At 45.8% G+C, this 23502-nt stretch overlaps 1 protein-coding gene across 19 annotated transcripts in view; it reads right to left on the bottom strand.

Moving 5' to 3' along the window:
- The window catches only part of CAMK2B (calcium/calmodulin dependent protein kinase II beta), a 183030-nt gene extending 159997 nt beyond the window's left edge, over window positions 1-23033 (bottom strand). For 4 of the 19 annotated variants that reach the window (XM_033172136.1, XM_033172133.1, XM_033172144.1 and 1 more), the window contains exon 1: window positions 22828-23032. In XM_033172136.1, the coding sequence (XP_033028027.1) occupies window positions 22828-22892 (65 nt within the window). In that variant the 5' untranslated portion in view covers window positions 22893-23032. Of the gene's footprint in view, window positions 1-22827 lie in introns of all 19 variants that reach the window. The other 15 variants (XM_033172146.1, XM_033172149.1, XM_033172148.1 and 12 more) reach the window with 7 other exon arrangements.
- Between the last annotated feature and the right edge of the window lie 469 nt (window positions 23034-23502).

The raw sequence follows: 23502 nt of genomic DNA, 5'->3' as shown, positions 1-23502 counted from the left end.
CTCAGGCCAGGACAATGACCGTTTACACAACAGCAAAGAAGCTCAGAAAAGCAGTCTATAAAATTGTACCAATAAGTGAATACCATGTATTCCTCTGACAATCCAATATAGAAAACTGTAGAAACTTCACAAATAATCACCAAAAGTCAACCATCAAGGGCAGCACATACCCCAGACAGAAATCCATTAGACAGAAATCCATTAGGATAGTGGATTGAATCCTAATACTTTCAAAAGAGAAGGGGGATATGTAAATACTTTTATTGTTCTTTGGAAGAGGGTAGTTAAAAGGTGTTGGGAACTGGGGTGATTGATGGGGTAAGTGATGGGCTTATGTTTCTACATGCCAAACACACCTACTTTGTGACATATTTGTGATTTATCAATGATGCTGTCGAAAATTGTATTCTGGGAAATGGGGAGAGATTTTAAAAGTTCATGCAACCCCATGCTCAGGGTTCCTACTCTTTGTGTGTTTGAACCTTGTTGCAACAAATAAAGATCATGTCTTCGGACCGCTGTTTTGCTTCTTTAACTTGGCTGGAGACTCCTTTTGCTGACCGAAGAGACCCACAGGGAGTGGCACCCCAACGAGCTGGGCAATGAAGTAAATCTGCACCCTAGGAATTTTCCTTATCACTGCCTTGAACTGGTTAGACATGTCCCATCCCAACAAACATGTAATCCAGTCATTCTACTTCCATCATGAGACAGGGACATAGTGTGGGTTGCCAGCGCCTGGGGCAATTATTGCGTGTTGCACCTCCTAACCCATGGACTGTTACCACTCTGTGAAGGCAGAAGCGGGAGGAGTTGTGGCTAGGAGTATGCGCGCACGTGTCTATTGTCAAGTGGAGAGGAGAGAGGGGAAGAAAATGATATTTCACTTTCTCTTTTGCGCTTACTTTCTCTTGGGTCGTTCCATTCCACTCTCAACCCCATTTCCCATTCCCTCCCTACCTCCCGACTGTGTGCTTGTTGGTGTGTGTTGTTGCCTTGCCTTGCCATTGGGGGTGGGAAGTTGGGGGAAGAAGAGAGAAGTAGCAATGGCGAAGGCGTATATCAGCCCTGCCCTCCTTTCGCCTTCCTCTGATCAATGCCACTGGCCACTCACTTTCCGATGTTGCTTTCCGAGGAAATGCTTTGAAAACTTATGACACAGCCAATCACGTTGATTGTTGAAATTGAACCAGCTCCTTCACTTGTATCAGGAGGGGAGAGAGAGAGGCAGGAGAGAAGGGAGCAGGAAGCCAAGCCCAACAACAAATAATAATGAACTATACCTCCCAGAAACCCATCAGCAAACTTCTCCTGATGATCTGGATCCTGCACATACGTGGCCCAAAAAACACAGCCAACCGCTAGCTCAGTGAGTTTATTCATTTCACAAGTATATTATCTGCAGCTTGTTCACCCTCCTGGAGCCCCAGCTGTGGCAGGCATAGGAAGAGGGTGACAGAGAGCAGGCAAACGTGGAGCCCTTCTCTGGCCACCTCTGCCACACAGCGCATGGGGCACATGTGAGGGGTCAGGGTGAGGGCGTGCACTGGCAGGTCCAGGGCGAGCAGGTGACTTCGCGTTTCTGCCGCTGAATATGTGCCTCGCCCAAGAACACATGCCAGGAGGGAGGCTCCAGGGAAGGACCAGCATGGGCCAGGATCAGTTGCCAGCAGGAGTTCCACCTGGGGGCGGGAGGCGCGTGCTCATCCCTTCACCTGTCATGAGGAAAAGGAGGGGCTGCCCCAGCCCCGAAGGCCCAGTCCCGGAGGGTCTTGCCTCCCTGTGCCTCTGGAAGGCAGGAGGTCAGCCACACAGCCTCAAGGAGGGAGCCTGTAATGGAGGCACCTGGCTGCACCCTCTCAGAATGTGGCACCTGAGCCAGTCACTCTGGACCCCCCTCCCCATGCTATACCACTGTCATGAGAGCTGAACTGTCAAATATATTTTATAACCTGACAAAAGATATGCTTCCCATTGCTTCCTGCTGGTGCATTTTGTAACTCATCCAAACACAAAATTTAGGTGAGATCCAGCAAAATGTCAAAATCCAACCTAATCCCACATTTTTAAAACTAAGTTTAATTTCATCAGAAAATATTTAGTATATGAAATACTTTGAACACTCAGATGTACTATTTGAAACCCATTATTTATGATGATTATATAATTTTCAACAATAAATTCAATGGCATCTAAACAAAGGAAGAGTCTCCTAACTCAACAAAGCACATTGCATACTTTTGTGCATTAGCTTGTTCAGTCCTATAGATTTTTAGTCTGCCCAATTCTAGAAGCTTTGGACAAGTTAAATATATTTAAGAACGTCTAAAATAGACAGAGCACAATAAATACAAAGAAAAACAAAAAAGATGCCCTGCTATCATTAACCTGTATGATCCAGTATCAACCCAAATAATGCAGTTATTTCATCACTATAACAAAATGCCTATGCTAAAACAGGATTTGCACTGAAATTCAGATACAGTAGAAGTCAGCACAACCTCAGTCACCCAGATTACCTAATTACCTGTAAAGGGGGGTGGGTGGGAAGGAACTGGAAAGAATACTGCTCCTGTCGTAACCCAATATAAACAAACACTGTCAAAATGTTAATAATTATGGAAAGTGTGTGGACTGAATATAGCAGGCACTTGGAAGGGAGGGTGCTTATCTGCTTACAGGCACATTTCACTCACCACAGAGTCACTCTTGCCCCTACCCTGTGCTAGGAAGTCTTACGAAGATGCACCCAATGCGATTTTATTTCCCTTCACTTGTCTTGGTAGGAATGACATGGTAGCCATTCACTTATGCAGGAAAAAGTAAAGGAGGCTAAATCTTCATCCTGACAGAGTAAATCCACTATCTGGTACAGGTTTTGCCTTGCCCTATCCTACATGTCCCAAATTATGGCATTTTTTACTTTATCGTACAGAACTCAGTGGGAGCCACTGAGAACACAGCCTGCCCACATAACCCCATTCTGGGCACTGACGGCACCTTGGAAATTGCCTTTTTGTATGTCATATTTAGAATGCCTCTCCATTCTTCCCACTGATTTAAAAGTCAGTTACCCAGCTCAAAATGAGCACAGCATTTGAATGTTGATGGGGGAAAGCCCAGCTTGCATTTCAAATATCCAGCTTTAGAGACTGCAGCAGTAGATTCCAAAGTAAGGTGTTTTGAATGCAGAATTCATGTCAGTGTGTAGCAGCAGCAGCAGCAGCTTATCCCAGAGAACTGCATCATCCTGGAGTGATTGTAAATCTATCCTCAATCCTCAAGTGTCTTTACATTCCCGTCCCCTTTATTTTCTTCACAAAAGCCTTTGCCAACCTGGCACCCTTCAAATGTTTTGGACTACAACTCCCCCTCCTGGATGGGGCCAAAGGGACTTATAATCCAAAACATCTGGAGGACACCAGGCTTGTGAACGCTGCTCTACAACTATGCAAATATTCTGGCCAGAGTCTATCTTCCCTAACAATCTGGTAGGGCATCTAGAATATTTCTTACAGAACAGGCCATTCTGAGGTCCTTTGCTCTTCGCTTCTCAAACAGTCCCCTTTCTGAATGCAGAAGCATTAATAAAGTCAAAGGGAGAACATTTTCTATGATTATCAGAGAATTAATTCCTATTTTAAAAGGACCAGTTTCAGTACTTGCCAGGGACTAACGGGTAGAAGCTCCAACTGCTACAAAAGAAAGAAAATAGAGAGATACCCGTTTCCAGGGGAGAGAGTCATTCCGCTCAGCAGCTGCCCCATTTCAGAGAGAGGCAAAGGAAATCCAAAGGGAGGATTAATAGAAGAGCCATCTGCCATGGAGCTGGCATGACACAGCATTAGAGGAAGGCTGGCACCTGCCAGCAGGTCCAATGGGCATTGCTTCAAGGGCACTGCAGCCAAAGTGGGGTCTGGAATGAGAACAGACCTACCAAAGGGCTTGAAAGAATGCCTGAGCTCAAGGTGGGTATCTAAACAAAGTACTGTTGAAAATTAGACTTGCGACTGTAAGGAAGCAGGGACTTATAAATTGTTCAGGGATCTCCTTTGAGTATTCTGGATCATAGTATGTTCTTGGTTAGGAATCTTATAATAAGAGTAATACTTAACACTTGTATAGCACTTACAAGAGTTCAAAGTGCTTTACATGCATTCCCTAGGTGTAATTCTTACAACAACCCTATATAAGCTAAGTCAGTATTATTATACTCATATTGCAGATGGAGGTGGGGGTGATGGGAGGTTGTGAAAGAAAGGTTAATGGCCTAAGTTCATGGCAGAGATGACATACGAACCTTCCTGATTTATAACTCATTCTCTTAGTCGCTAGACTTTTACAGCCACCAGTTTTTTCACTTAAAGCTGGAAAAAAGTTGCTCCCATGTTTTCCTCTCTCTGTGGAATTTGTTGGCATTAACATTTTTTTGAATGCGTGATGAGGATTTGATATTTTGTAATTTTTGTAGCTCCATGTTTTCCACTAACCCAGCCTTTCTCAACCTTGGGTCCCCAGATGTCGTTGGACTACAACTCCCATCATCCCTAGCTAGCAGGACTAGTGGTCAGGGATGATGGGAGTTGTAGTACAACATCTGGGGACCCAAGGTTGAGAAAGGCTGAGACTAACCCTACTGCTGGAGGGAACTATAAGACTTTCTTTTATTTTTTTTCCATGAGTGACATTCGAATACTACTCCATAAATGTAAAGTTAGCTGGGGGCTTACAATAAGATGAAGAAACCAACAACAATCTAATTACAAAGGAAAACATTGAACCGTTAAAGAGGGGGGAATTACCTATATACAAAAAAAACCATACCCCCAAAATCAAAAACAAAATTTAAAAAACAGAAGGTTGCATCAAACTAAGTTCTACTCAAAGTAGACCTATTAAAATTAATGAAGCTAAGCTAGGCATATTCATTTACTTTAATGGGTCCCTTCGGAGTTGGACTAGCAGAGTTAGGTTAGAATACAACCCAGAGGCTCAGATTACCTGAATTATTTAAAATTCCTGGTCAAACAGAAAAGTCTAGTCCTGAAAAGTCTACAAATATAGCACCAGATTGGCCTCCTTGGGTTCACAGATGAGACATAGTATGTGAAAATAGCTTCAGTGGCTCCAGAACGAGGGTTCTCTCCGCCTCTAAGAAACCAGAATGTATGCAAGCTCAGAGCAGAAAACCTCCAAACCTAGAGACTTTCAGTTCTAAAACTCCACATAAAAATTATGCAGGGCTAAAGGAATTAAATTTATTCAAGCAAATGAGAAGGAGCAGGTAGTAAAAAAGAAGTAGTAAAATTAGTAGCATTAAATGGATGTTACTACACAAGCCAGAGTGGGTTAATGGTCAGACTGTTGGGACAAGGACTGGAGCCCTGATTCAAATCCCTACTCAGTCAAGCTCACTGGGTTACCTTGAGCGAGACACTTTTCCACTCAGCCTGTGAAGACAGAAGGAGAGAACTCATTGGAGGAAAGGTGAGATAAAAAAAGTCAAATAAATGATTCCTAGTCCATTGAAACAACTACATTTTAAGCTCTCATCCACACCTGGTTCAAATGGTTCAAGGTTCCTGCGCCAGTTATTAGCCTTATTTAGAGGTTCTTACTCACACAATGAGGGGGAAGGACATTGCTCCCTGGCCCTGATCCCAGTGTTAGAAACTCAGATATATAAGCTAATCGCCAAATGGCATCTTTAAGCCTAGGTTGCTGTAGCCACAACAAAATGTCTAGGCACCTTTTTTTTTCTTTACAGTGGGATTTATTATTATTATTCATTTCATTTCCATACCGCATAATTTCATTTCTGTACCGCTTTATATTTTAAAGGAAAAACTCAAAGTGGTTTAGAACAATTAAAACATAAGATAAAACAATCCAGAATAAAACAAATTCAAGCTTCAAGGAAAATATTTCAGTTTCTTCTCTAAATGACATGTTGCTTTCCCCATATTTATTTACCTGCTTGATTTATATAGCTGCTCCATAGCGTACTCTAGGAAGCTAGTGTGGTGTAGTGGTTAGAGTGTCAGACTACGTCCACGGGAGATCAGGGTTCAAATCCCCACTCAGTCATGAAGCTCACTGGGTGACATTGGGCCAGTCACAGCCTCTTACCCTATGTCAAAGGGTCAATGTAAGGATTGCTTGAGGAGGGAAGGTGAACCAAGTACTCCTTGGAGAAAAAGGTGGGATATACATGTAATAAATAAGCTCTTTTGCTTACCTGCTTAAGAAAGCTGGAGAAGCCAGCCAGATGGAGATGTCAGTTGCCATCCTGGCATCCAGAGATCTCCACGTGGTCGCAGTTGAACCCGCAACAGTAGCAAAACGCACCTGATACCGGGCTAATTTAGAACACTGCCCTGATCCCACCACTGTGTGCCCTGAAAGCCCTGACCCTGACAAACTGGAGGGAGAAGGTCAAAAGTAGGGAGATGTAAAGTCCTTGCACAACCTAAAAACCCCAATAGTGCTGTGAAGAGCCTCTCCAACAGGCGGAGGGGCCAAGGAACAGGGACGTGATGGGGCAACCAAGTGCAGCCCCCCCCCCACTTTACTTTCATGCTTTGATAAGATTTGCATACCTCTTAATCAACAAACTGTATAATTAATAATAATAATAATAATAATAATAATAATAATAATAATCCTAGCCTGTATCTGTACTGGATTTAGAATAGTTTTTCATATGAAGTTGTCTTCAACTCTTAGGATATGCGGAGCTGCTTTTAATTATTTTTATATAGGGAACTGTTTTCACTATCAAGGTTTCAAATAAATTTCATTTTATTTATTGTGTGCTGCCAAAGCTTCCTGTAACAATTGTGGGGTGTGTACGTGTATTTATGCGCACGTGTATATAAATATATTATACACACAAACAAACACACACACACAGAGAGAGAGAGAGAGAGAGAGAGAGAGAGATTCCAGCAGGATTTTTAACTGAATTCTGGTTTTCTAGTTTTAATTCATTTTTAGTCTTGTTGTATTGGGTCTCCTGTACACTGCTTAGAGATGGCTGTGATAAAGCACTATTCCAACAGATAGATGAAAGAAAGAAAGAAAGAAAGTAGGGGCTGTGTGTGAATTTGAAGATGGTATCATCCATTTATGGCCCCTTCCCCCCCAAATTTGTTGTAAGTTGCTTGAGGACCTCTGGGTAATTAATAAGCAGCTAACAAGTCAAGAAAATAAATAAATAAACAAATACCTCTAAGCAATTCTACACTGTGGTAATAGTGTGATGAACTGAAATCATGAATGGGGCTTTTGTCAGCACAGACTGGCACTTAGGCCTCAGTGGTTTCTTCAGGCCTTCTCAGTCCGGCCTGTAGAGTAACTTCTCGCCTCAGGCCTGCTGAAGTCAGTCAGGGGACTGGGATTCCCAAGCTGCTCCATCCACATTTAGCTCGCCACAGGAAATTTCTGCTGCTGGGTGGGTAACTGAATAGGCCTCTGATGGTTCCTATCCTCTCCCTTCAGGTCTCCTTGCCCAGTTCCTGCTCCGTACATTCCCCAATCCAAGTTCCCCCCACACTTTCCATTTCGTCTCAGAGAGCTACTTCTCCAGGGGGAAAGGGATCACTCCAGTTCTCTCATTCACAGTTACATGATTAATTTGATATTTTGAGTGTACCAAATAGCTGACTCTTGAGTGGCATTTCACAGCGCTTGACAGCCAACTTTCTCCTTTACCCAGTGACACATGCATCCACAGAGCAAAAAAAAATAAAATAAAATTCTGAGTCAAAAATTCAAATTTGACATTCACTTTTTTATTTTGAGGCTAAAATTCAACTTCAACATCCACATTGTGTGGTGGACTTCAAGGTTGCAGTCAATCAAGTCAGATAAGGCCATGTATGAGTAGAAGATAGGGCTCCTTTAGTTGTTATATTATTTGAACAGAAGGTACAGCTATATTGAACATGTAGTAATATTTCATAAACATTACCCAAAGTGCACCATACCATCAGAGGTAGGAGTGCGCCACCACAATTACCACCAATGACCACTGCTGTTAGAATAAGGCATGGGTAGGCAAACTAAGGTCCGAGGGCCGGATTTGGCCCAATCCCCTCCTAAATCCGGCCTGCAGACGGTCCGGGAATCAGTGTGTTTTTACATGAGTAGAATGTGTGCTTTTATTTAAAATGCATCTCTGGGTTATTTGTGGGGCCTGCCTGGTGTTTTTGCATGAGTAGAACGTGTACATTTATTTAAAATGCATCTCTGGGTTATTTGTGGGGCATAGGAATTTGTTCATTATTTTTTTCAAAATATAGTCCGGCCCACCACAAGGTCTGAGGGACAGTGGAATGGCCCCCTGCTGAAAAAGTTTGCTGACCCCTGGATTAGAAAGCTGTACCTCTTTATACACTGCTTTCAACATGAGAGGTCCTGCTCTGCCCCCCACCAATGTACAGTATATGAGATTTGGCGCATGTCCACTAGAAGGAGGGTCTTCTTGCTGGTGGCACACACCATCTTGTGCAAGCTCAGGAAGGAGGCTCCAACACTAAATTCAAGGTTTGGGGACTAAATTGATTCGACACATGTAGACATGGGTCTTCAATTCGTTGATTTGCTTTATGGTGTTTTTATCATCCTGCCTGAAACAGTTTCCAGAATGAATGAGCAGAGGACTTAGAAAGAAAGAAAGAAAGAAAGAAAGAAAGAAAGAAAGAAAGAAAGAAAGAAAGAAAGAAAGAAAGAAAAGCGGATGTCACTGAAGGGTCCTGCCCAAGAGGGCACAATGAGACAGGTAACTCCCCATTTATGCGCAATCATTCAAGGCACATGTCACCTAGTTGCCAACTGTAATACAGGATTGTCCCGTATTTCAATGCAAAATGCTGCGTCCTGTACTGATACAACTTTGTCCTGTATTTCAGATTTTTCTCTGTCTGTGCCAAGTTAGGGATCCTCTCCAAATCCATGTGCTTGAAAAGGTCTATGAAAGGTCATATACTGTATTTAAACTCTGGATAGCCAAACACAGACAAATTTATACATGCAATGGATTGTAATGGATTGCTTTGAAGTAACTTCAGCACCAGATTGGGGGAGGGGGGAATCACCCCCCCCCCCGCCCTGCCTGTATTTTGCCAGAACAAAGGTGGCAACCCTAGCGTGACTTTGCACGCACACATCGGCACAAACCTGGAAGTGGCCCTAATAGTGTTCAAAAATAGCCAAAATGGCATGGAAACAGTATCTAGCAATCCCACAAGCCTTTGCACTTGACCTTTGAAGACTGTTGAGAGTTGCGAGTTTCAGAAAGGAGGTTCGTAGAGATGAGTTGTGGTCGAGTTTTGTGGATTTGGGTTTGTTGTTTTTTTTAAGGGCATCCAGAGGTATAGAGGGTGTTTTCAGGCTTTTTCAGTGGTATTCCAAATATATGCGCCATCACTTAAACACGTAGTGCCTCAGAAAGTATCCCCAGTGTAAATGAGGAGTTGCCTGTATTCTGTTGCTCAAAGGCTCACCCAAATCTTGAGTCAGTCTTACCATCTAAGAGGAGAGAGAGGCTCTGTTAAGCCCAGAACCTAAAATTACCTAACTGCATCACTGACTCCCACGTAAGCAGAAATAGGACTGTAGCTTATAGAACATGCAGAGCAATCCTACAGAGGAGTAAATCCTGCTGAGTTCAGTGAAGCTTACTTTGATGTTCCTTCAGGTGCTCATTGGCAATTCACACTGCAGAGTCCAAGTACAGAACTAACCAGTGAAAAATCTGTAATGTGCCCATCCACAAGATTACATTCTTTTATTAGAATTAATAATCACCCTTTCTCTCACTCACAGAGGCACACACACACACACATCCACATCATTTTATGGATTAGATTCAACAATGTACTAAATGAATGAGGGACAGAGAAATGCTGTTCAGTGGTCCACCCTTGGGAATTTCTGCTGCCCTAAGGCTGGATCTAGATCTCTGTACCAGCAAGCAAATGCAATTCTTCCTACGCAAGAAGACACACCTCCTTCCTTCCACTCCAAAGTATTTCAAATAGGTAGTGAACCAGTAACACTATTTTGCATCCCTCATTAAACATGAGACCACTGATTGAATTTTTAAAAAATATAAATAAATAACAATAAAAACTATATCAACTGCCACAGTTGCATTCACATTGCCTAAATCCCAAGACAAAAAGTGTTTTTTAATTTGAGTTTAAGTGGCCGTGGGAAATGTACTCCCTCTTCCCTTCTACATAAATTCCACCTCTATTTCAGTGGCTTTGCTGTCACTGACCTCTAAGGTAATAACAACAAACAACAACAACAACAGTTTTTGTTTGTTTGTTTGTTTCCTGCCCATCTGGCTGGGTTTCCCCAGCTACTCTGGGGTAGGTTAGGAACATTTTTTTATTATGGTTGGATGCAACAGTGAACACAGTCAGAGGTGAAGTAATTCATGTACGAAAGGTGATGGATGCCAGAAAACCTGTTTATAGAACAGAAAATGTGTTATACCTGGTCAGACTGTTGGTCCACCTAACTCAGTATGGTCTACTCTAAATGGCAACAACTCTCCGGTCGCTTAACCAAAGGGTATTTCTTATCACCTGCTGCTACCTGGGATCCTTTCAACTGGAGATGACAGAGACTGAACCAGCAGGTAAAATAAAGCAAATATTCAGCCATATGGAGTTCAATGGAACTTGCTTCCTAAGGAGTGTGCTTAATACCGCAAACTTCATCTCAATGAGATTTCAAAAACTGTGAATGTATTGCATTCTTCAAAGAAGGCTTTAATGGTTAATTACTTTCACTGTTAAAAATGGGGATGAAAGGTGTGATTCCTTCAGCGTCAGCTTCCATCTGTTCACATATTAAGATAGAAACTAGCATCTTTCCCCATTTTTCTCCTGTCTTCTGTCTCTTTATTTTTGCCATGCTTCCTCTTAGCAGGCTATTCCACTCTCTTTCTGGACTTCTTAATCATTCCTATTCCTCACTTTTAACTAAGGAATGGTTTTTACATCTTCCGTGAGGTATTATGACCAGAACTGAATGAGCTAATTCCAAGAAATATACATTACCAGTTTCGTGAGGCCATCATAACATTTTTCAGCCAAATTATTCATTTCAGTGCATTCATGCCTGGCATTTGGACCACTGGCTTGAATGGTGCTTGTATCTTGCACAGACATCCATTACCATTCCTAGTAGAACTTTCCATGCATACACAACCTAACAGAAAAAGGGGTGGGGGGGAGATGACTACCCTCCCCACCCAGAGTCCACCCTCTGTACTACCACTGATTTCTGAACAATCAATAAATCTTTCACTGCCACAGTAGAGATGCATCATCACTTTTGAATTGACTGAATCCCATAAATTTGGTATGGAACCATGTACTGAATTTTTTATTTTATTTTTTTAAAACCTGCTTTATCATTTTCATAACAGCTAACTAGTATATACCAACTAGTAGCTAAGACTGCAATTCTAACCACATCTAAGAAGTCCCACTAAATTCAATGGAGCTTCCCTCCCAGGGAAGTGGTATTAGATTTACAGCCTAGAACAGGGGAAGACTTTCATATCCCAGAAACTGAAGTTTCAGGAACTAGCCTGTGTTACTGTGAGCTGGCTGAAATTATTTTCACTGCAGATCATAAAGAGTGCCAGGAACAGATTGTGAAAAATACAACAGTCTTATCAAGATTATTGGGACTACAGAGCAACATGAAGTCATTTATACAGATGTTGAACAACAGCGGGCCCAGAATGAAACCCTGTAGCACCCCACTTTTCCCCATGATGAGGAACCACTGGTGAGCACTCTTTGGGTTCGGTTAGTCAACAACTATAAATCCACCTAACAGTAACATTGCCTAGCCCACATTTTACCAGCTTCTCTGCAAGAATATAATGGGAGACTCTGTCAAAAGCCTTACTGAAATTAAGGTACATTACATCCACAGCATTCCTCTGATCTACCAAGCTTATAACACACACACACACACACACACACACACACACACACACTACTGTGTGTGTGTGTGTGTGTGTGTGTGTGTATAGATATAATAGTCTGACATGACTTGTTTCTGAGAAAAGCTTCTGGAGAACCAGAGCAGTGCACGGAAATTCCGTTTACCTTCCCGCCAGAGCGGTACCTACTTATCTACTTGCACTTTGTGCTTTCGAACTGCTAGGTTGGCACTTGTTCTCCAAGAATTCTCAAAGATTATAGACACAGGCTCTGTACCTGCTGCCAAAAGCAGCATGCCAGGTGGAGCAGAGTCACTAGGGTAGCTTGCTGGAAGGTGGATCAGTGTTGCTCACTGGGAGGGAAAGGGGATGGGGCAAGGCAGTCAGCAAGGTGCAAAAGCACCAGCAGAGCCAATCCAGTACTCCTGCCAGTGCATTTGCACCATGCCACCTTCCGCACCCACCACCTCTCCCAGTAAGCAACAGCAACCCACCTGCTGGGAAGCTAGCAGAGTGGCTCTGCTCACCCAGCAAGCAGCTTTTATATGCTACCCTGCTTGCCAATTTGCTTCCAGGTTCAATTCAAGGTGTCAGTTTTTACTTCTAAAGCCATAAATGATACAGAGCCAGAATACGTCAAGAACCACTAAGTCTGCAGAAAAATACATATAATTTGTTTATTTGTGGGTTTATTACCTGCTTTTTGGGGATGTCCTCTACAAAGTGGCTTAAAGCATACAAATCCAGATCCATAAAAACACTTTAAAAATATAACCAGTAATAATAATAAAATTAAAACCAAAAGAGGCCACAGTTAACTTAGCCACACCCACGCTCCAATACATGGCTGCTTTTTATGACTCCATATTAAAACCTATGGAGAACAGAAATAGAAATTTGGACCTGCCTGCTCTGATTTCCCGCACTAGCAGAATTATTGTGGGTGTCCCCCTACCCAGCTTCCAAAAATTGGAACAAGCTCCCCGTGGTGGTCTGTCTGGCCCCATTGTTGCTATTTTATCACAGCAAGGTGTTGTAGACAAATATACTTAATCTTGTTTTATGCTGCTTCTCCCTTTAACCCTATTTAGTTTTACTGGGTCAAAGCAATTGGGTTTTGTGTTTTGTTTTGTTTTTTGCATTATTCAGTACAGTTTTTTGTGGGGGGAGCCTTGACTATTTTATGGAAAGATAGAAAATAAATTCTGATAATAAACAGCAATTCAAACAAGAAGTTAGACATTTCCACAAACGCCCTGAGCAATAACAACAACAAAAGCACCAAAACAGCAGTCAAACAACCATATAACAACAGACAGAATAAAAGCATCATCCGCTTAAATACCCAAGAGAATTAAAAACATCTTGACTTGTCACCTGGAACTTAGCAAAGTAGATGACTTAAAAGTGTCCTTGAGGAAGGAATAGCACAGCTAAAGTATCCCTACCCATAAGATTTCTGAATATCTTCCTTGCTCTCATCATCTTTAAAACCTGTACCCAAAGACTCTTTGAACCCTGGGCATATGCAAAGTCCACACCACCACACATTTAAAGCTCATGACTTCCTCCATATAATCCTGGGAACTCTCATTTGTTAAGAGTGCATGGAACTATAGCTCTGTGAGAGAAAAACTACAGTTCTCAGGATTCTTTGCAGAAAGTAATATGCTTTAAATATGTAGTGTGGAGATCCCAACTGTGCATTGATCTGCCTCTGTATATTGCTTCTGCAAAAACGCCTTAGTCTCCTGTGCTGCTCTGCTCCACTCCCTGTAGAAACGCCACATTCCTGCAGCTCTCACAACCCCCTGCTCCTCCATATTCCCTGTAACAATATAAATAATGCACCGATGTGCATAGCATCTAACAGAATTACACAGGTGGAAGATTATTATTTATCATGTTGATACTCCGCCTTTTATCCAAGGAGCTCCCTGCTTTATTCCCACAAAATACCACGTAAGGCAAGTTAGTCTTAAAACAGACTGACTGCCACCAAGATAGTCAGGATTAGAACCTGGGTCTCCCCACTCCTAGTCCAGCGCTTTCTCCATTAGACCACACTACCTCTCAATTCAAGCCTCTAGAGGATAAGCCAAAGGCCATGTGGAAAAGAGATCTGAATGAAGGCAGGGGGAGAGGTAGCACAATTCGTATCAGGGAGGCATATCCCAGGCTGGACCCCCCCCCCATATGTAACATCGAAACATACTAAATGGCCAGGTTTTCTGAATGCCCTGATTTGTAACCTGCCCCTGCCCCTGCCTCTGCTTTAAATGGAATATATCGTGAATTTAATATTCTTCCAGTGCTTCCCATGAAAACTTCACTAATGCAGACCTCCGTAATCTGCATTCTTTCTGATTTTGGCATATATGTTCCATATTAGGAACCTATATCGCTTGCTATTCCAGACATCGCTCTTAAGGCAGCCAAATTTAATGCATCCCATCATCGTGTTTATATATGGAGGAGTGAGATGTACTGTACATATTTGAAAATATGCCATGAGGTAGCTTGCATAACATGGGATATATAGAGATGAACAGACCTGCCATCCATATTCAAGTTGCTTTTTTTTTTTTAACAGACATGAGAAAAGGATGTCTAGGGTACTCTTAATCTCCCCACCCCACCCTCCCTGCTCAGGATAAAGTAGTAACTGATTGATATTTTGTTCTCGACTCCCCAAACATAAGAACAGTCTCCTGGACCAGGCCAAAGGTCCAGCATCCTCTTCTTATAGCGAGCAGGACCTGAATGCAGAGGTGCTCTTCCTGTTGTGCTCCTGAGGACCACAACTGGTAAAGAGAGGCATAGTGGTTCTTCTGCCTCCATCATGTTCTGCATCCCAAGCTTCCCGTGTTAAGTGGGGAAGGTTAGGGCTGATGCTCATGGAGACATGCATGCCTCTTCCCGCTTTTAAACACTGTGTGTTGAAGTGAATGCCTGAACATAATTTCTATACGTATATATATTGGAAGCAAAGCCAATATTTTTCAATGCGCCTTGTAACAGTGCTTAGATCACAGCCTTTAAGCAAACACAGAGCTGGAAAGGGTTCAGAGAAGGGCAACCCAAATGATGAAGGGGCGGAGCAACTTCCCTGTGTGGAAATGTTACAGCATTTGCAACTTGTCTCTAAAATAAGTAAGAGGTGATGTGATGGAAATTTACAAAACTATACGAGGCATGCCAAATGTGGCTAGAGAAAAGCCCCCCTTCTTTTATAACACTAAAACTTGTGGACGTCCAATGAAGCTGAATGTTGGAAGATTCAATACAGAAAAAAGAAAGTACTCTAAACTATGGAACTCACTGCCACAGGAGGCAGTGATGGGCACCAACTTGGATGGCTTTCGAAGACGACTGGACATACGCATGGAGGTTAATGCTATCAACAGCTACTAGCCAAAATAGCTATATTCTATCTCTGCTGTCGGAGGAAGCATGCTGGGAATCAGAGGTGGGCAGAGCACTGTTGTGCTCATGTCCCGCTTGCAGGCTTCCCATCGGCATCTGGTTGGCCACTGTGAGAAGAGGATGCTGGACTAGATGAGCCATTGGCTTGATTCAGCAGGCTCTTACATTCTTATGAAAGCAGATCACACTTAAAAGCCATAGGCAACAAGTATGTGGACCACACCAAGGTTCCTCCCTAAAGGTTGGCCAAACTGCTGAGGTGGCACCGGAGAGTTGCCAGTTGCAGTCCAATTTCTGTGAGGGCAGAGAAACTTGTCAGTTCAGGTGGAATCAAAACTTCACACAGTTGAGCAGAGGGGGCAGGCTGAGGAAAGACGTTGAAAGGGCAAGTTTCCCGAAAAAAGGCACAGAGAACGGAACAGACCAAGAAAAGAGGCATCGGAAGGAAGGAAGGGAAGGAAGTGGAGCAGGAAGCTTGAGGCAAAAGCCAGCGGAGACAAGAAGCTGAATCAAGAATAGGCTTAATCAAAGAGGAGACTCTGAAGAAATTGCACAGCATGCATGCTTAGGAAGGCCTGTATACTCTGGAGAAAGGTGTGTCACCGAGGCTGGTTAAAAGGAAGCTAAAGGAAGGCGAGTTTGGAGACCATGCTCACATGAACTACTATAACTAACTCTAAATACAGTGGTATCTCTGGTTACAAACTTAATTCGTTCCAGAGGTCTGTTCTTAAGCCAAAACCGTTCATAACCTAAGGCACGCTTTCGCTAATGGCACCTCCCTCTGCTGCCGTGCTGCCAGTACACGACTTCCGCTTGCATCCTGGGGCAAAGTCCACAACCGGGAGCATCTACTTCCGGGTTAGCGGAGCTCGTAACCCGCAGCATTCGCAAGGAGAATGGTATGTAACATAAGGTTCCACTGTACAGTGGTACCTCTGGTTAAGAACTTCGTTCTGGAGGTCCGCTCTTAACCTGAAACTGTTCTTAACCTGAGGTACCACTTTAGCTAATGGGGCCTCCCACTGCCGCCGTGCCGCCGCCGTGCGATTTCTGTTCTCATCCTGAAGCAAAGTTCTTACCCCGAGGTACTATTTCTGGGTTAGCGGAGTCTGTAACCTGAAGTGTCTGTAACCCGAGGTACCACTGTACATGTAAAAATAAAAACATGTGAAATAATCTCTCCCATTCACTCCTGCCTCCACTTAGAGGATATCAATAGCTACTAGGCATGATGGCTGTACTAAGTTCAGTACCAGAGGCAATATGCCTCTGAAAACCAGTGACTTTGAAGGGAACTTGAGCAGGAGAGTGCTAGTGTATTCAGATCCTGGTTGCAGGCTTTCCAAAGGTTGGCTACTGTAGGAACAGAATCCTGGACTGGATGGGCCTTTGGACTGATCCAGCACAGCTCTCCTTAGATTCATTCCCCTTTCTCTGTTTCCCTGCTTCCCAGCCTCCATCTGCATCCTTTTTTTTTTTTTTTTACTTACAACCACTCCAGCTAATCTCAGTGTTGCCCCTTGGAGAACTCAAAAGGGGGGAGGATGGGGACACAAGTAGCTGGCTGCTATGCTTGTCACTGGCTCTGGGTCACTTGGTGAGAGCGAGAAAAAAGGTTTTCTCTATGGTGGCATTCAAGCTATAGAAATCGCCTCCTAGACAGATTAACTTTGGCCTGTCGTTGCTGGTATTTTGTCACCAAATAAAGACTTTTCTGTTGAGGCAAGCGTTTGACGTGCTTTCTCATTCGCGTCTCCCTGCTGTATTGATCTGCACTGCTGCCGTCTTATTGTATTGGATTTGTATGATATTTTGTCCGATTCATTTTTTAAAACTTTGTAAGCCACCTGCAGCGGGAAATTGGTGTGAAAACCCCAAGAATAAATAAATACCGCAGCACCGTCACCTGGCGACCCTAAGGGGAGGGGTTAGGCAGGGGTGGCGCAGCCCATTTTGCCGCCTGAGGCTAAACAGGAAGTGCCACCCTGCCCTGCTGCTGCTCCTCCTGCCACTACATCTGCTGCTGCCAACACCACCTACTCTGCCACCGCCGTGCGCCCTGCCAAGCGGTGCCAATTTCAGGCAAGATTGTGCTACTTTGGGGAGAGATCTCGCCCCAAATGGATCTGATCTTGCCTGAAATCAGCACTGATGGTGGTGGTGCACCTGCAGGAGTGCTGCCTGGGGGGCTTCTAACACCCGAGTCAGAGGCCTTGCCCTCCTTCATCAATGGCTGGGCTGGCTCTGGAATTAGGACAGAAAAGTAATGGCAGCTGGTGAGGGGAAAGAGCTGCTCCTAATTGCACATCTTGATTTGAACCAGAAGCAACCCAAGTGGTACCCTCCAGATGTTCCCAGACTACAACTCCCATAATCTCTGGCCTTTGGCTGTTGTAGTCCTCCAGCAACATCTGGCAGACACCATCTAGGCCAGGCTTCCTCAAACTTGGCCCTCCAGATGTTTTTGGCCTACAACTCCCATGATCCCTAGCTAGCAGGACCAGTGGTCAAGGATGATGGGAATTGTAGTCTCAAAACATCTGGAGGGCCGAGGTTGAGGAAGCCTGATCTAGGCTATATCTGACAGGAGCCACATCCAATTCTTTGTCACCATGCTTCTGGTGTGGCCAACTTGTGGGGTGCTTTTTCATTTTCTTACTCCCTAATTGTCTCCTTCCCTTGTGCTTGCACACATTCACAAACTACATGCTGCAAATAGTTAAGATAGGGTCGCAGAAGCCTGGAGAAGACCAGAAGCCTGAAGCCAAAGAGCCAAGTTATTTATGAAATAGCTCTGGGAATGCAGGAGTCTCTATTCTTCAGTGGTTAGTAGAGAGGAAATTAATCTAGCTCCCAAAGGCAAAAAGCAGCGAATATTATCCTAGGTGAAAAGGTTCTGAATGTTAAATGGCAAACTCCTGAGTGACGGGTGCCAGCAAGGTTGTTCCTCTGAGGGAGAAATTCCAAGCACTGAAGACCACAGGATATACCGGTAGTTGATACTGTCATCCCATATCACGGCTTGTGAGATTAATGCAAATCACAGGCCTTTCCCTTCACCCATCACATTAAAGTTCTCCCAGATTTGGAAATGGGTTTTTTTTTCTGATGAAAGCACAGAGTTCTGGAGAAATCCACCTGGGATTCCACACTCAATAACAGATATAGCTAACAGCACTACTATTACGGACAAAAACAACAACAACCCGCAAATCAAAGATAATTACGGCAAAATAATCAAGCAGAGCAAGAGACTAATATAGAAGACGGGGAAGACCAAAACCACAAAATCAGCAATGCTCTCACAAGGAGGAAGTGAGTAATAGGCATCTTATGGAGTGGGCTCCAGTCCATCAAAGCTTATGTCGTAATATATATCTAATAGCCTTAAGATGCTAGAGAACTCTTTCTGGGTTTCCTGTAACAGACTAAGATGTCTCTATGGAGCTGGTAGCAGAGTACAAGTGTTGAATGGGAGAGTATTTCAGAAAACGGACAGATACAAGCTTAGTCTGTCGATCCTGAACAGAATCCAATTCTTGAATTAAGAGTATGCGGCCTAATTACCCTTAAGTCTTAAAACTTCTGCTGATGCTACTGAAATTGTGAAGCCACCCACCTAAGTCTGTTCGATTTCCCTAAGAGAATCCCGCCCTCTATAAAGGTATCGCCTTTGGTCCCCACATCACTCATAGCTGTGGGAGCCCAGAGTAAGATTTATTAATGCAGACATCAAATGGGAGGGAGGGAGGAGCCGCATCACAAAGATGCTAAAAGAAAGGCAGATTTGGGCCGTGTCCAGAATCACAATTCCCCCCTCGGTTTCTAGGAAGAACAGCAGCCTGCTGGCAGCCATGTGTACCAGGAAGGCAGGCCTAGGGAATATGGCCTTCCACATTTGAGAGCCTCTCAATTCACCATTGCAAAATGAGGTGCATTAAGTACAGAGTGAGGAACCCGCCTTATGATAACTCAGAGGATCGGCCTATCTTCTTCAGTGCTGTCTACACTGACAGAGGCTCTCCAAGATTTCAGACAAGTCCTCCATGGAGATGCCAGGGATAAAATATGGGACCTTCTGAATGCAAGCCCATGCTAAACTATGACACTTCCTCAAATACGCGTGTGCTCTGAGTTATGGGAGTTTGCACGTGCCTGCAACTCAGACCCACTGATCCCAAAGAGTCCTTCTATTACCAAGCTGGGTTGTGGGGGGGGCTGATAACTGTTATTCAATGGGCATAACACACTTAACAGCCCTCTCACCTTAATTATTGACTCAGGTGTCCCAGGTCTGAGCCCTGGCATGAAAAGCAGGTCTAGTAGCACCTTAACAGAACATTTAGTAAATGCAGATGTTTCCTTTTCTCTATTTCCCCCCAATATGTTTGATTTAGGATTACAGGAAAAAAATAGCCTAACCTGCTCCTGCATCCTCTAACAGCAGTTTAATCTGCTGGTACCATTTTTAAAAAAAATAAAACTTCACCCTCTAATTCCTGAAGACCAAATTACTCTTTAGGCACAGTCACAGAGGTCGGTTCAAAAGATGGGAATCCTAAATTAGTACTGGCATGTCCAAGAGTTGCTCAACATATTACTGAGCTGCACGCCTATGTTCACCAATTACAGTGGTACCTCGGGTTAAGAACTTAATTCGTTCTGGAGGTCCGTTCTTAACCTGAAACTGTTCTTAACCTGAAGCACCACTTTAGCTAATGGGGCCTCCCACTGCTGCTGTGCTGCCAGAGCACAATTTCTGTTCTTATCCTGAAGCAAAGTTCTAACCTGAAGCGTTGTTTCTGGGTTTGCGGAGTATGTAACCTGAAGCGTATGTAACCTGAGGTACCACTGTAGTGTCCATTCAACAAGATGCTTCAGTGACTAGGGAGGGGGGATGGTCAAAATACCAGGACCAGGGGAGCAATCCCATAAAGTAGATTGGCTGGTGATTCAGGAGAGGCAGATGTGGGAGAACTTAAGATTCAGTTCACATTTTAAAGCCAAAATTATCAAAGTCACATTTTCTGAAACAATATGAGAACCGAAACACAGCCATCCCTCAAAATCTGCACTTATCCAACATTTGCAATGCTCCATCCAACAAATGTTTACAAAAAATGCACATAGATTAGGTAAAAGTGTGCATAAAAATGAATATATTAGTGAAAATAGCATACAAAAATGCATATTAGAAGGATTTGTTAGTCAACAAAATGGATATTAGTATTTTTAAAAATGTAATTTATCAGGAGAAATTTACACTAAAATGCTGGAGAGTTTTCAAGAGGATTTTTAAAAAGAAAATTCATGAATTGCTGCAGCAGACATGTGATGAACCAAAGGCTAGAGAAGTGAGAAGCTGTGAGAACCGAAACTGACAGTCCCTACCATCCCTAAGGACAGGCAAAAGGAAGTACTTCTTTACATAGTAGATAATATTGCAGCCACAAGGTGTGGTGATAGCTACTAGATGATTTTAAATTAGAATTAGGCAAATACACTGAGCTTTCTAGTTGAGCTGACTATATGCTACCTCCAAGTTCAAATGCAATATGGCTCTGAATACCAGTTGCTTATGAAGAACAGCAGCAAAAAAAAGCAATTGCCCTCACATCCAGCTTGTGGGTCCCTAAAGCAACATCTGATAGGCCACTGTAGACAACAGGAAGCCTTTGGTTTGTCCAGAAGGGCTATTTTGAAGGTCTCTATCTTATTCCCAGTTCCCACTTTTATCATGTCTGAAGCTGTTCGTGGCAGGACTCTCTCTGCAAGGCTCACTCCTTGCAACATCTTCTTATGGGGCATGGAGCCCTGTTCAGGAGCAGCAGGCAAAGAAGAAACCCAAGCTCTGAAACTGTGCAGAATGCCAAGCACACACACAAAGCTCAGCCTTGCTGGCCAGCAGCCAGATTGCTGGAGAAAGCTTGCAACACCTAGCAAAGGATGCCTGGAATACTGACTTGTCTCACACCCCAGCAATAGGCTCGCTTTTCCCGCTGCAGAGATGCTCCCATCCCTGGAGCCGGATGACCGAGCCCTGGCTGTTTCAACGCCAAGCTTCCCGTTATCCCATTCCGCCAAGACTCTCCTTCCCAAGAGACATCTAGGCAGGCTGGAGCATGTGCAGAGTTCCCCACTAGTGAGTAATCCCACGCAAGGAAGGAGCGAGAGTAGAGCGGGCTGATTTACGCCGGCGGCACCTCTCCTTTAAAAGGAGGAAGGTAAGACTGCACCAATGGGCGAGTGGGCTCCCCACCCCTCCCCACTCTTACGCAATACACCCGCTCCAAGGCCCTGACCGGATCTAAGCAAGAGGCAACTACTACTCCCACCCCCACTCCACGCATTATTTCTTCTCCGCTCCTCCAATCGCCATTTCCTCCCCCTCGCCTTTCAGGTGTCGTCCCTCCCCAGCAAAGAGCAACCCCACTTCTTCCTCTCCGCCCTCCCCTCGGTTTCCTCGCCAGGCAGACGCGCTGCCAGCCACCCCCGCTCCCCAGCGTGGAACCAGGCAACCAGCTCTCCAGCCAGCCAGCCAGCCCTCACTCCCCCCCCCGCCGCGTCCCCACTCCGCAGCCCACGCACTCGTAAGCGCGCAGGCGGAGAGAGCGCGCCTACCGGCGAGGGGGAGCCCCCCGCGTATCCCCCCCAACCCCGCACAGCGAACTGGCCGACCCGGTACTAAAGAACACCCGATCGCCGTAGCGATCCCTTCCCTTTCTCCCCCGGGGCTACGCGCCCTGCCACGTGCTTTTGCTGCGCGCCTGCGGGAGCCCGACGAGCAAGCAGTTCTCCCGGCTGGAACAGGCAGCCGAGAGCCCAGCAGTAGCAGCGGCACCGCCACTGCAGTGAAGGCGCAACCCTCGGCAGCCACCACTCTCCTTCCTCGGCGCCGCCGGGAAATCAATCTCCGACGGAGGAAAGCGGCAGGGCGGCGTCGGGACCAAGAGATAGGCGCTCTCCCCCCCCCCCAAAAAAGGGTCGCGGGTTGGAGAGGGATCGCCCGCCCCCACGCATCATATTGTTGCCTGGTGGGGCTCCGCAGCGTGCGTCATGGCTGCGCAGCGCGGGCGAGCCCCCCCTCTCTCTCCAGGACCCCCCTCTCTCGGCAGACCACCCACCCCACCCCCGAAGAGCCACGCTGGGGAAGGGGCTGCCGCCGCCCCGCTGCTCGCCTTCCCCGCCACCAGGCCCGCCTCTCCATAGTCAGCCCCCGGCCGGGCCTCCCACACTGCAAGCCGTGGGGCAGGCAGCCGGTCAGCCGTCCAGGCCCCAACGCAAACCCCGAAGCGGCGAGAGGGGGGGTGGGCGTATTTGCTTTAGGGTGGGGGGGGGGGGAGGGTGCAGTGTGGGGATCGCCCCTGCGCGTCTTCTCTCCCGCCCATCCCGTGCCCGTGCGAGGCGCGGCGCCGGCTCCTTACTTGCCAATTTCCTCGTACAGCTGATACTCGTCGGTGAAGCGGGTGCAGGTCACGGTCGTGGCCATCGCGGCTGCAGCTTCGCTCCGCAATGAGCCGCCCGGGCTCCGCTCCGGCTTCGGCTCCGGCTGGCAGCGGGGGGAGGAGGGGCGGGGGCGCGAGCTTGGCTGGCAGGCGGGGAGGAGGAGGAAGGAAGGAGGGGGGGGCGACGCTTCAGATCGGGGGTGAGAGAGAGAGACGCCCAGCCCGCTGCGTGCGGCAGAAGGCGGCTCCTGCAACGCGAGCGAGCGAAGCTGCTTGGCGAACAGCGAGCCCGGCACTGGGCAGAGCCCGGGAGAGCTGCCAGGGGAGGGCCGCCGGCAAGCAGCAGCCTCGGGGGAGGGCGATCCACCCTACCGCGCACCAGCCGCCCCCGGGCGGAGGAGGGGGGGATTGCTGCAGCCCCTTTCCCCGTCGCCGCCAAAGCGGAGCGTGCTGCTCAGCCTCGACGGGGCGGCGCAGGTGGGGGGGGGGTCGGGATCACCCGCAGCTCGAGGAAGCGGCTCGCTCGGACTTCGCGTGTTCCCTCTTTCTCCCCAACCCCGGTCCGCTTGCACCTGCCTCGGGGAACTTCCGCGCGCAAAGGAGGGGCCGCTCCCCACGTGCGCCGCCCGCCCCGAATTCTACCAGCCCCGCTCC

This window comes from Lacerta agilis, chromosome 15, assembly GCF_009819535.1.
Source record: "Lacerta agilis isolate rLacAgi1 chromosome 15, rLacAgi1.pri, whole genome shotgun sequence".
Classification (NCBI taxonomy): Eukaryota; Metazoa; Chordata; class Lepidosauria; order Squamata; family Lacertidae; genus Lacerta; species Lacerta agilis.
This window is presented reverse-complemented; position numbering and strand designations above follow the sequence as displayed.